The 12,938-nt window shown below is 38.5% G+C and overlaps 1 protein-coding gene across 4 annotated transcripts in view; it reads left to right on the forward strand.

The window, feature by feature from the left end:
• The window catches only part of esrrga (estrogen-related receptor gamma a), a 92,533-nt gene that overhangs the window by 18,132 nt on the left and 61,463 nt on the right, over nucleotides 1-12,938 (forward strand). For all 4 annotated transcript variants that reach the window (XM_052146071.1, XM_052146069.1, XM_052146070.1 and 1 more), the window contains 2 exons: nucleotides 6,342-6,757; nucleotides 9,935-10,051. In XM_052146071.1, coding sequence (XP_052002031.1) covers nucleotides 6,342-6,757; nucleotides 9,935-10,051 — 533 coding nt within the window. The remainder of the gene's footprint in view (nucleotides 1-6,341; nucleotides 6,758-9,934; nucleotides 10,052-12,938) is intronic.

Raw genomic sequence — 12,938 nt, forward strand, 5'->3', positions numbered from 1 at the left:
AAACTCTTGTTGAACTCTGCCAATGGATGAAGCTGGTGACGACACAGAATGCACTATTATATTCATATAATTTCTCCATAGTGGGCCTAATTCTGATCTATTTCTAAAGTCTCTCACGGGCCGCATCGGTGCAGTCGGAGGGCCGCAGATGGCCCGCGGGCCAGACTTTCGACACCCCTGTTTTAAACTATTCCTGTCAATGTCATTCAAAGCATTGCTTAAAGACTATTTAGAGTCGTCACAAAAGTATGGTCATTTAAGCCATAATTGAAAAAGAATGTTTGAATGGCGTTGCATTGGATAACAATGTTTCAAACCAAGTGGCATTTATTTTAATGAAAGATTGTGCAAACACACTATTTAAACAAAACTTTACATACAATGTTTGTTTAAAATGATCAAACAATGGACATACTCTTCAAAATGAAGTCAGAAGAATTTAGACACTTTTTGGGTGTCAAATGCTAGTGTAACATGTCCATTGTTATTCTGATAGTGTAAACTTGACGGGAATCGACTTCATATCAACTTAAATGACCTTGGGACGAGTGGGTTAAAATGTGTTGCAAAAATAGCTAAGAAAAGTGAAGTAGTTCTGAATAAAGCTAGCGTCATCTGTTTACAGATATCACTTGGTTATATATTTGTGACTGAAGTGTCCAATTACTTTTCCGGGACCATTGTATAGGAATTAAATATATGATACACTATTAAGTTAAAATTTCCTTTCTAAAAGATTTTCCCATACACCCACCACTATATCTAAATAGCCAGTAACTCTAAACAGCAAGTAGCTCTCATGGGCAACTCTATTCCAGCACTTAGCTAACTATGCAGCCTCCAGCTATCCGTGTTTAGATAGACTTTCTCCTTCCGGCAAAGAGAGAGTGAGCGAGCGAGCGACCATGGAAACTCTCAGTGGCTGCACCTTAATGCAATGATTATATGATTGTCTCTATATTTGTCAGAGCACTGGATCAAACAGCCTAATGACACCTTGTCATTGCCAAGTGGCTGTGTTTTCCAAAATTGTTTTCCTGCTGATTTGTGATGCCTTGCCTCAGCACATAAAATAAGAGAGAGTAGACTGCCAGATGAAAACAAAGCAAAAACAATCATCTCTTTGGTCAGAGAGCCTCTCTGAATTTTAACTTTCAACAAAAAGTGAGCAAACGCAAGGATTATAGATGTGATGTTTGGATAAGATCACAAATACACTACACATGCAAGATGTTTTGTATTACTCTCTCTTGGACTTTTCTTTGAGGTTTTAATAATTTCTAAAACATTATGATTCTCAGATATGAATAGAGTTGATATATTTCTAACTGACGAATATGATAGTTTGACATGTTTTTATTTATTGTGAAATTAAATTAAGATTTTATTACACAATCTGATTTTCCTAATCTTCTTTATTGCTGATCCGCAGTGACACCAGATAGGCTTATGTGTTAACCACAGATATTGCAGACATCATCTAGACATTTCCCAGTTTAAAAAAGCCATCACATTTCCTATTACATTGTTTCAAAGACATTACACACTAAAACTAGAACCTTAATATGATAAAAGCGTTTGGAATAATTTACTAGAAATGTATGTCCTCAAGAACTATTTATAATGTAGAATAACAGTAATGTTCCTAACAATAAAGAACAACCGATTCTGTCTTCTGCTGTATTATTTTATCTTGTCTCTCGGCGGACTATCGCCTGCCTTTTTTATACCCTTTCACTCAACGATTATTATTTCCATTCATAAGCTTAAACTAAATTCCACTGCTTTTCAGAATAAGAACTCCTTTTGTTAATGGCACACTGCGGGACTGAAGCTCGGCACCAGGCAATGTTAAAAACAGATAAAATCATTACCTCTCAAATAGTCTTCTCTCTGTCGGAAAGGGCTTTCTTTTCTTCTAAAATATAGCCTTTACAATTCCATTTCTCTTAGACCTAATGCGAATTTTACTGCCTCTAATTTTGGATTCAAGTGCCGCCTAGAATAAAAATCCACCGTCTGACAATTGAATTTATAGATAGTTGTGAATATTGCAGGTTTGGATTAATAGAGTCATAGAATTTCAAAGAGCAGGAGAAAGAGAGGGAGAGAAAGAGAACGCTAATAACTTTCAGTCAAAGTTATAGAGCAGGGTGTCTCCTGTTGAGAGTCTTAAGAGTGCTGCTGTAAAGCATGAGGGGCCCTTACAATGCTGGCCCATTCCTCTTTTGTTACCCACCTTTTTGACTTTGTGCTCTCTCTGTCATTCAGTGTTGGAGGTGGCTTTTTCAGCTGCCACACAAAAACCAGTTTGTCTGTTACCCTAAATATGATGAGAGAATATGTTGCGAGTGTAAACAGTCTTTGGTGCTTGTGTTTTCATTGCTTTTAAACAGCTTTACACTGTTTATAAATACACAGTATGCATACTTGACATTACTGGAATGTTCAAGAAAACCTTTGTTGCCTCCAGGACACCTGTCTGTTAGAGTGTCGGTGATGCATTGGTAAAAGTGTAATAGGAACTTTACAAGGAAACAGGTGCTTTGTCTCAGCACATTGTGGCTGAGACAAAGGTAATCAAAATGAAATCAAATGAAAACATAATAATTACTTTTCAACATACCATTGCATTCTATCTATTCATTTTGCACATTGTAGGATCATAATGTGGATATTAATGAAAATAAAGCTGAAACTTGAGATATTGCTTAAATATAATGTTATTATTATTGATATATTACTATTATCGTTAATATTACCACTACTACTACATTGAATATTTTTTTTAATTTAGTTTTGGAATAATGTTTGTTTTTATGACTTGATTCTTTACACAAAGTGGAAATCATAGGGCCCTAAATAACTTCATCTTTTTATTTGTTACTATTGTATTTTTTGTTTACATTTTTTTTTTACATTTACCAGTATTTGATTAGACAAATCCCAAAACATATTTCAATAATTAAATTTAGTTCAAAGTGGTTTATAGTAATAAAATAATTAATTATGTCAACCATGTTTCATTTCTTAGAGTCTGTTGTGAAAGGTTAAAATGTCAATTTTTTTTACACATTTTTCTTTAGTCACCTAAAACCTCTTTTGAATGATATGGTGGTCTGGTTCTTTAAAAAATCTATCAGTTTTTCACTCACTCACTCACTCACTCACTCACCCACTCGCTCACTCACTCGCTCACTCACACACTATCTTTCTTTATGGGCCTCAGAAGGAGTCATCTTTTACAAGCTGACCGGATTTTAGAGCCCTCATTTAGAAGTGGGCTTCCTTAATTAAAAGACCTTTGTGTGGTCCTCTGGAATGCCCATTTTATTTGGCCCCCCTTATCTCCATTTTAAAATGGTCCTGATGTGTTGTCTGTATAAATCCTCAGTGGTTTTTCTTTGTCTATAATATGACTTTGTTCTTCTGCAGTCATCTCACTTACAGCACACCTTAATGCTAATACAGTCAAGAAAAATAAAGAGTGCATTTGAGCTCACACTCACAGTGTGTGTGGGTGCATGTGGAGGGTTACCAAAATCACAACCCCCAAAACCTTTGAGGATTTTAGAGAAACAAACAGTCCCTTAACAATTACATTGTGCTACATGTATATATTCAACCACAGCTAATTGACACAGCTCAAGTGAAGTGCCGCCCTCCACCCCACTACACCCTGCAGGACCCTGCTCAGGGTCTTCTGGATTGTTGAGAGGGGAAACGGTTAATCCACTCTTTCAGGCCTTGAAGCCTCCTGAAAGACAGAGAAGAGATATCTATTAATTACAGCACTCATTAATAGGCCCCTCTCTCAGTGCTGCATGTGAATGTATGGGGGTAGGGATGATGGAAGAGGCTGGACGATAAATGGGTTGGCGGTATTGAGCGATGTGGGTTGGGTTGGTTGGCCTGCTCTTTTGTTTAGCCTTTGAAGAGTCTCTGTTTTTTACTGTGTGGGTGTCTGTTTGTGTTACTGGATTGATACTGGATGCTTGTGTCTGTCTATATGATTTTATTTCAGATTTTTTGTCCCTCGATGTGTGCGAGTGTGTGTGTGTATGTTGACTGGCCATGGGCGAGGATGATGGAACTGGTTTGTGCCTCCGTACTGATTAGAGTCATGTAGAACAAGTTGATATTGACGGGAAAGTGAGTGATGGTGCTGGGCTCTCCACATTGTCCCTCTCCCTTCCACCCTGCAGATGCTCGTCTGTCATGGTGCATTTGATCACCGGATCCCACCTCTTGATTCACAATCTCACAAAAAAGCCTAAAGCACTTTTTTGCGGAGACAGTCAATTTTGGTGCTGCAGAGAAATGACAAGGTTTGATAGTAGTCATTTCAGGACATTTTTGAATTCTTGTGCTTTGGTTTAATTCTTGATATCTCACATAATAATACTATAAACACTGAGGGGGACATCCCCCCAATATTGAGAATATTAGCTGATCAATTTGTGTTCTACTGACTGATCTTAAACTTTTGTATTTGGTCCCCCCGGTAATTAATATTTGGGTAACTCCTTGTACATAATGACACTAGATTTGCCCAGTCGTATAATCACGAATCTCAATTGTACTTAGTAGCAGAGCTGAGTCCTTATAGTGTTCTACAAAAACAATTAAAATAAATAAATCAAAATGTCTGAAAACATTATGACAAGATCTGTAACTATTATGACATGGCTGAGTTGGTTATACCACATTTCCTTCGAGTTCAATTGGCATGCTGCACGCTACACTAGAGTAGCAGTGTTAGCTCTCGCTCTTACAGCCGTGTAGATATACAACCACTCAGACACTTTAGTGAGACCCAGGGGACTGTGGCACACTGGCTCTTATATGCCTTTCCCCTTATGTTTCCCCTCAGAGAAGTCATTAACATGCTAAAAACTGGAATTCTGAATTCACAATTAGGGGCTTTTTTTAGCCACTGAATCTTCTGTTCTCCCAGGCTAAGGCTGGGGTGGACCCATGTGCAGAATGAGGGGCTATATCAGTGGGCTGGGGTGAAGTGTTTCTGAACCCTAGCATCTCTCTCTCTCTCTCTCTCTCTCTCTCTCTCTCTCTCTCTCTCTCTCTCTCTCTGGTTTTATTTTGGTGGCACAAGTTTGGCCCTGCTGAAAAGACCAGTATAGTAAAAGTTGCTAGTCAAGCTGCTGGACCAAAAACCCTGGTTGGGGAAATCAGTCTTCCATGCTTGTCTTTTCTGTAGGGATCTCACTTACATCAGGCAATAATTTTCTTGGTTTGCACACTCTTTAAGATAATAATTTGTGAAGTTTAAGGCAGGTGATAGGGTTGCACAATTAATCCAAAAAATTATCGAGATGACAATTTCAGCTTTCACAATTTACTGATCATCAAAAGTGTCAATTAAATATTTACAATGTATTTTTTATCGATTGTGTGCAAGGATGCAATGACAATTGAAAAATCAGAAACATTTAAAATCAGTCTATTGGTATATCAGTAATGACAACCTAATATTTTTGTATTGTTGCATTGCTCACTTTTTTGTGTATAACTTATTTAAAATGTTGTTTTTCTTGCAAATACGCTGCCATTCAAAAGTTTGGGGTCACTTATTGTGACTAAAATAAATCAAAACTGTGTTATATTTTAACATCTTCAAAGTAGTCACCCTTTGCCTAGAATTTGCAGACATGTACTCTTGACATTTTCTCAACCAGCTTCTTGAGGTATCATCCTGTAATGCTTTTAAAACAGTATTGAAGGAGTTCCCATCTACATTGGGCACTTATTCATCAATTTCATAAACTTTTTTTTTTTTTTATGATTTAAATTAATATGGTGGCACAATATTTTTTTTGTCTACAAAACTAATTTCCAACATTTAAGCATATGCCTTCAGATCAAAAGATTTTTAAGATTATGAGAAACATTTCAGTCAAGTGTTTCAAAATGTTTGACCAGTAGTTTATATAAATACATTATAATTTATATTATTTTTATATAATTAGTATTATAACACTATATATATACATATATATATATATATATATATATATATATATATATATATATATATATATATAGTTTTTTATTTTTATTTATATATATATATATATATATATATATATATATATATATATATATATATATATATATATATATTGCGGTAATGAGAATTTCATAATACACTTTTTTTGCAGAATTGGTGTAATGTGCATAACTGACATTAAAATGTCATAATGTAAAACCTCTTAATGGCCCAAAAAAGACTTATGACTTATCTAAATGCAAAGAAGTTGAGAAGTTTTTACAGAATCACCCTGATACTGACGTACACTTCTATATTGTTTTTGTCCTTGCAGGCTGCTCTGCAGAATGTCCAACAAGGACCGCCACATTGAGTCGAGTTGCCCCTCCTACATCAAGACGGAACCTTCCAGCCCAGCCTCACTGACGGACAGCGTAAACCACCACAGCCCCGGCGGATCTTCAGACGCCAGCGGTAGCTACAGCTCCACCATGAACGGCCATCAGAACGGTCTAGACTCGCCCACTCTGTACGGCCCCACTGGTGCTCTGGGCCCCAACGGTGCTGGAGCCAAACGCTATGAGGACTGCTCCAGCACCATCACAGAGGACTCACAGATCAAATGCGAGTACATGCTCAACTCCATGCCCAAACGCCTGTGTCTGGTGTGCGGGGACATCGCCTCTGGCTACCACTACGGCGTTGCCTCCTGCGAGGCCTGCAAGGCCTTTTTCAAGAGGACCATTCAAGGTTGGCTTTTACCCTACCTCACTAGGTTCAGTTGCAGGTCAGGTGCTAGGCCAAGAGGACAGAGGGTCTTAGTGCAAAGTGCAATACCTAGAATAAGCGCAAAGCAATTCCATACATCCAACATCCACTGGCTTTACACCGCCTAAGCAGCTTTCCATTCAGTTGACAAGTAAAGCCCATGGGTGCTAAAACTCTGGTTTATTAGTCTGGTATTTTCTGCAAATAGATATACATTTCCTTCCTATCTTATTACTTTAGATTTTCAGATTAACCTGCTTTATTGGTTATTTCAAATGGAAATCTGGGAAGATTAGTAATAATTGAATATACTATAAGAGAAAGAGGGTATAATGTATCCACTTGTTCCTAGAAGTGGCAATGAAATACTAAGAATACTACACAAACAAATGGGTCAGACATTATGCTTGGCATGAACAGAATCCAAGGCCTCTAAAGGTTGGAAGTTTGACATATTGGTATGTTTCATCCCATTTCCCAATAAAACTCTTGGTAATTTCTGAAAACATCCCATCCAGCTGGACGATTATTGACTTTCAGGCTGGCTAGTTGTTGAGGGAAGGAGAAGAGTGCAGGGGAGTCAGGACGGTGGTTCCCGGTGCACGGGTGCCGTGGCCAGTCAAATCACTGGCAGCTGGCATTCTGATGGCACTCCTCCAATGCCACCTGACAACCTGCATCTATCACCTCCCAATTGAACCACTCGTAGCTATGCAGTAGTGAAATATAGGAGACAACCACCAAGAAAATATCCACAGAGTGCCAGCCCCAGCCCAAAACACTCATTCCCTACTGCGTAAACACAAGAAAACCTGTAGCATGAGGTCAGCACAAGGTCATGTTGAAGCCATGCTCTGGTAATGAGCTCCATTGGCATTTGACTGGAACTGATGAATGATGGAAGTCCAGCATTAGTATGAAGACAGGCTGCACAAAAAGGTGCCTGGAACATTTTATATCTTGTTTGAAACCTCTCTGCGGGTGATTGAGTGATAGACAATGGACATTGCACTAATCGACTGCCACCAAACTCAAATCACGTCACTCTATCCTGTCAGTGAGCACACACACACATACATAGTCTCCTTTTCACTGTGTTGTCAACCTGGACACAGTGCTCAAGCCATTGGCATTCAGCTACTGGCTGGAAATCACCTATATTAGATTGCCAAGGATTTTTCCCCCTCTAAGCATTCCCAGTTGGGTAAGACCACTCAACCCCCTAAGGCCTCACGAGAATCACCTAGCATCTCCACACACATCTCCATTCCACACACACAGTGTCCTCCCAATCCAAAGACCCTAATGGCTTGTGGAGATTACCTGACTAATGAATATTGGAGCTCAGTTTAATGGACATGCATACTTTAAATACTGTTTCCTGTTGAATTAGCAGTCTTGAGCATTTAGCCCCCCTGCTCTTGCGGCTAATCTGCTTTTTAATGAGGAAACATCAGTTCACAGAAGAGAAGTCAATACAAATCAGTGTTTACAAAGTCTGATTAACTCTGAAATATTTCATCAGTGTGGAGGTCCCAGACGGGACCTATGTTAATTGTATGAGTGCGTGTGTGCGAGTCTCTTTAAGAAGTGTCTGTGTGAACTAACATGAACTAATAATGAACAATCCTTTTTTAGTGCTTATTAATCTTGGTTCATTTTCATTTATACATGTAACAATAAACTTAAAACATTAACATTTTTATGTATCAACATTAGTTAATGCATTATGAACGAACATGAACTAGCAATTAACAATTGTATTTTTATAAATCGAAATTAACCAAGATTAATAAAGGCTGCAGAAAAATAGTTCATTATTAGTCCATGATATTTATTGCATTTGTTAATACAGACAAATAGAACCTTAATGTAGACTGAGAGTTTAAGCACTTCCATAATCCCTTCCAATCCTCTGGTATATAATTGCTTAATGCAGCCAGTAAAGATTGTATTGAAATTGTAAATATTTAAGTACCATCCTTCCACTTGAAGATATAGTCTCTGATATGTAATTAATACAAGAATGCGTTCTCTGCGGGTGCAACGTAGTGACGCACACAGTACATACAGAGGTGAACAGGTGATTCGCATCAGATCTGTTACTATATTGTGTATATTATGGCTGGAACACTGTATCAATCAATCAGGGCCAGAACTGTCAGTTTGATAATGCTCAATAAACACTATCTCACAGGTTTTTTGCTTGCAATAACAGACTCATACCTCTGTATGTGTGTTTGTTTCGCGGATTGGCATACCGCAGTGGGAACCAGGAGATTTGGAGTTCAATTAGAGGTGAATTGCGGCCTGCAGGTCTTTGTATAGGCTTGGTAAAGTTTGGCCTGCCCGTCTGCCTCTCCAGCTTCTCACAGCTCCATGACACATGACCTCTGTGGAGGACCAGTGGCAATTTCCTGCCTCACCTCTTGCACTCTCAGTCACACACACATATGCAAATATGATGGGATGCAATTGCAGTATTGCAGTCTCTGACTATTTGAGCTTGAGTTTTGTGCTCAATATTTGGATTTCCAAAGATTTGAACTTAAAGAAATATTCCAGGTTCTATACAAGTTAACCTCAATTGACAACATTTGTTGCATAATATTTATAACCAGAAAAAAATAAATTTTACTTGCCCCTCCTTTTCTTAAACAACTTTAAATCTCAAATAATTCTGGTTTAACAGAAGAAATAATATAAGTGCTTTTTATAAAATTTTAAGTTTCAAATGTATTCCTTTAAATCCTTCAAAAATTGGCCCCATTCACTTCCATATTCCTTTAACCGGTTGACTCAAAATTACTTCCAAACTATTTGAAAACAGAAAATTATTAACTGGCATTAGGTTTAGATTTGTCTATTAATAAAAGTTTTAAAATTTAAAGTTAACGTTTTACTTCCTAATTAATTTATTATTATTTAATCAAAATTAATTAATAATTATTGTATTTTATTTCAATAGTGATATTATACTGTGATATCACTATAATTATAATAATATATCACAATATATATATATTATTTTAATGTGACTAGTATCCATAATGCTGTGTCTATCATATTTGGATCTTGTTTTATTTTGTGGTGGAGTAAGGTTTTGGTTAGCAGTCATTAAACACTCTCTGTTCCTTCTTTCTACATGCCTCGCCACAGGAAACATTGAGTACAGCTGCCCCGCTACCAATGAATGTGAGATCACCAAACGCAGAAGGAAGTCTTGCCAAGCCTGCCGCTTCATGAAGTGTCTGACCGTTGGCATGATGCGAGAAGGTGAGAGACTTTGAATCACAAAGAAAGCATAGAAAAAAAGACATATAGAAATTGTTTTTCTTTTTCCCCACTCCATTCACAACTCACAGGAAATAATCAAGTTTATAATAAAAAAGAAGATCTAGAAATAGTAGAATAGAGTCAAGGTTGAAACTGAAGGGCCAGTTGGCCCCTTGCCCCGTGGGCCACTCACGGTCAGCCAAACACCATCTTTTGTCCCGGCCTCCAGGCCCAGTTCTAACTAACAAGACTGGTTTTTATTTAGAGAGCTGGCCTGTGAGGCATGTTCTCAGAGGTCTGCCAAATGGACAAGCAGTTATTTTCTAACCGCTCTCCTGTGGTAACACAGTGCTCTGGCACTCTGGGCTTTCCCCGGCTTTGATGTTAAAAGTTTACAGAGGAGCTGCCTGAACTAGCCTTTAACCTTCACACTGAAAAAAAGGCCTTTCTGATATCTTCAGTAGCATGAACACAGTGTAGCGCACACACACACACACAGCAAGACAGGCAGTGTTTTGTCTGACTCTGAGAGAATTGCCTTTATAAGTGGGTGAGAGTCAAGCGAAGGGAGATGAGAGAGAGAATGAGAAGTAGGCTCTGTTTCTGTCACTTACAGTACAGGACCTCTGGAGACAGGCAGGTGTGCAGGTGACAGTGACAGTACTCATAGGCTAAATGTAGAGCCACAGGCAAACCTACAGTGGGGTCTGTGTGTGTATGGACACAAACGCCTCCCCCTTGAAGTTATGATCAGGTAGACTGCACTTTATCCACAAAGACAAAAGACCAGACATACACTCGCGCACACACATACACACACACACAAAGCCTGCAGCGCTCTTAACTTCTGCAGACCTGAGTGGTCAGCTCAAATTATACCAAAACAACTCAGCTGTGGAGCAACAGCAGGCACAAGTGCCCCACAGGTCCACATTTGTTTGCATCGAGTGTGTGTTTGTTCATTTTGATAGTGTGCATTCTCACACACACTTGCATGCATGTTATTTTCCATCCCTGGTGGGAAAAAAGCTGACATCAGCCTAAACTAGTTTGGTGGTCTTAGCTGGTTTTAGATGGTCAAGCTGGTCTCCCAGCCTGGCCAAAATGGTCTTCCAGCCACAATCCCTCTAAAATCATTAAACCAGCTTGTTTGGTTTAAGCTGGTACATTTCAGCAGGGATGTTGTATAGCTTTACATGTGAAATTTCTAATTTTCATGTTCTCAATCTTTTTCTCACACACAAAACACACACAGAGCAATCTCATTCAATGCTATTGTTGCGCTGTGCAGGGACATTTGCCTATGCGGCCGGTGTTGCTGACAGGTAGGTAATTGATAAGTAGAGGCCTGTTTTCAGAAAGGTCTGAGGGATGTAGTTGCATGTTTGATATGGCATCTTCTCCCATGAGCATCCAGACAAATAGCTGCCTTTTGTTCTTGCTGCTAGCCACCCATACAAACATATATCAAAATGGCACCCAGTGGCACAACCATTTGTTGTAAAGTGCTTGAATTTAATACAGAGGTCCCCCTCTACATATGAATAAGGGTCATTTGGAAAATTGATGCATCAATTTTCTTATTTTTCCAAAAAATATTTGCTTTACACACACACACACACACACACACACACAAACACACACACAAAAAGCCCACATACAAACACAATTCAACCATATGGCTATTCATTTCGAATATTTGAATCGGTTTTGTTGTACAACAGAAGTCCCTCATGGATTTCTGTGGGTAAAGTGTTATGCTAACATTGTTTATTTTGTTTGTTGGTTTTAAGTCACTTTAGAAGCTACATTTTAATATTATGCTAGCACATTTTTTCAGGTTTGTTGTTTACAGTTTTATAGTGCAAAACTCACTCATCTGTGATTGGATTATATCCAAATCTGACATATATATGTGTGAGTGTACTTGGTAGTTGTCAGCCGATGTTAATTGTGGCTGGCTAAACTTGGTGAGGTACGGGCTAAGCCAACATGTCAGTGTCCATGCTGAGGCACTGGTTGGACTGGAGGTGGGTGGAGGGTTTTGGGAGGAGGGGTTGGATTGTTACTCATAGCCAGGAGCATGCTTAAGGGGAAGATCTGTCTGAAATTAGCCCTGTCACCCCTGGGATAGATGGCGGTGGGAATGGGATAAGTAATCCAGATAAAGAAAGGATCCTTCACACACACATATCCACAATACACTCCTGCAGTTCTGGATACTTTGGATCCGAAGTGATGAAATCCCTCCACTGACAGTGCCAAACCCCTGTAGGGCTAGCCGAACCACCCAACTTGATATCTGTCCAACTGTATCACAGCGTAGCTCTCACCTGAACCTTAAAGGAATAGTTAACCTAAAAATGAAAATGCTGAAACATTTACTCACCCTCATGTTGTTCCATACACATTACTTTCTTTTTTCAGTGGAACACAAAAGGAAATTTTGAAGAATATACTGGTCAGTTTTAATATGCAATTACAAAGAATTCACTTTTGAGAACTGCTGCAACTGGAGCATTTAGGCCTCGTCCACTTGTTTAAAAAGTGTTTTCAATTTCCTATTCTATACTTTCATAATTTTCCAAGGTATCTGGTAATAGAGAGCGTTAGCGAAAGTCTCCATTTTCAGTGGGGGGGAAATGTCGTTCTAGTGTGAACGAGAGAACTAAATTTAGCAAATCAATGCATTTTCACAACAGAAATGGAGAAGTGTATAGTCAGTGATTTGAACATAAAAAATAGATCAGTCCGAATCAGGAATAAGTCATTCTGATTAATTTTTTGAACTTGATCAACTGATTAATTTAAAAGATCATTATCATTTTTCAAAATATGCGGTAATAGGGCACGTTTTCGAAAGTCGGCATTTTCGGTGGAGGAAATG

This window comes from Xyrauchen texanus, chromosome 16, assembly GCF_025860055.1.
Source record: "Xyrauchen texanus isolate HMW12.3.18 chromosome 16, RBS_HiC_50CHRs, whole genome shotgun sequence".
Lineage (NCBI taxonomy): Eukaryota > Metazoa > Chordata > Actinopteri > Cypriniformes > Catostomidae > Xyrauchen > Xyrauchen texanus.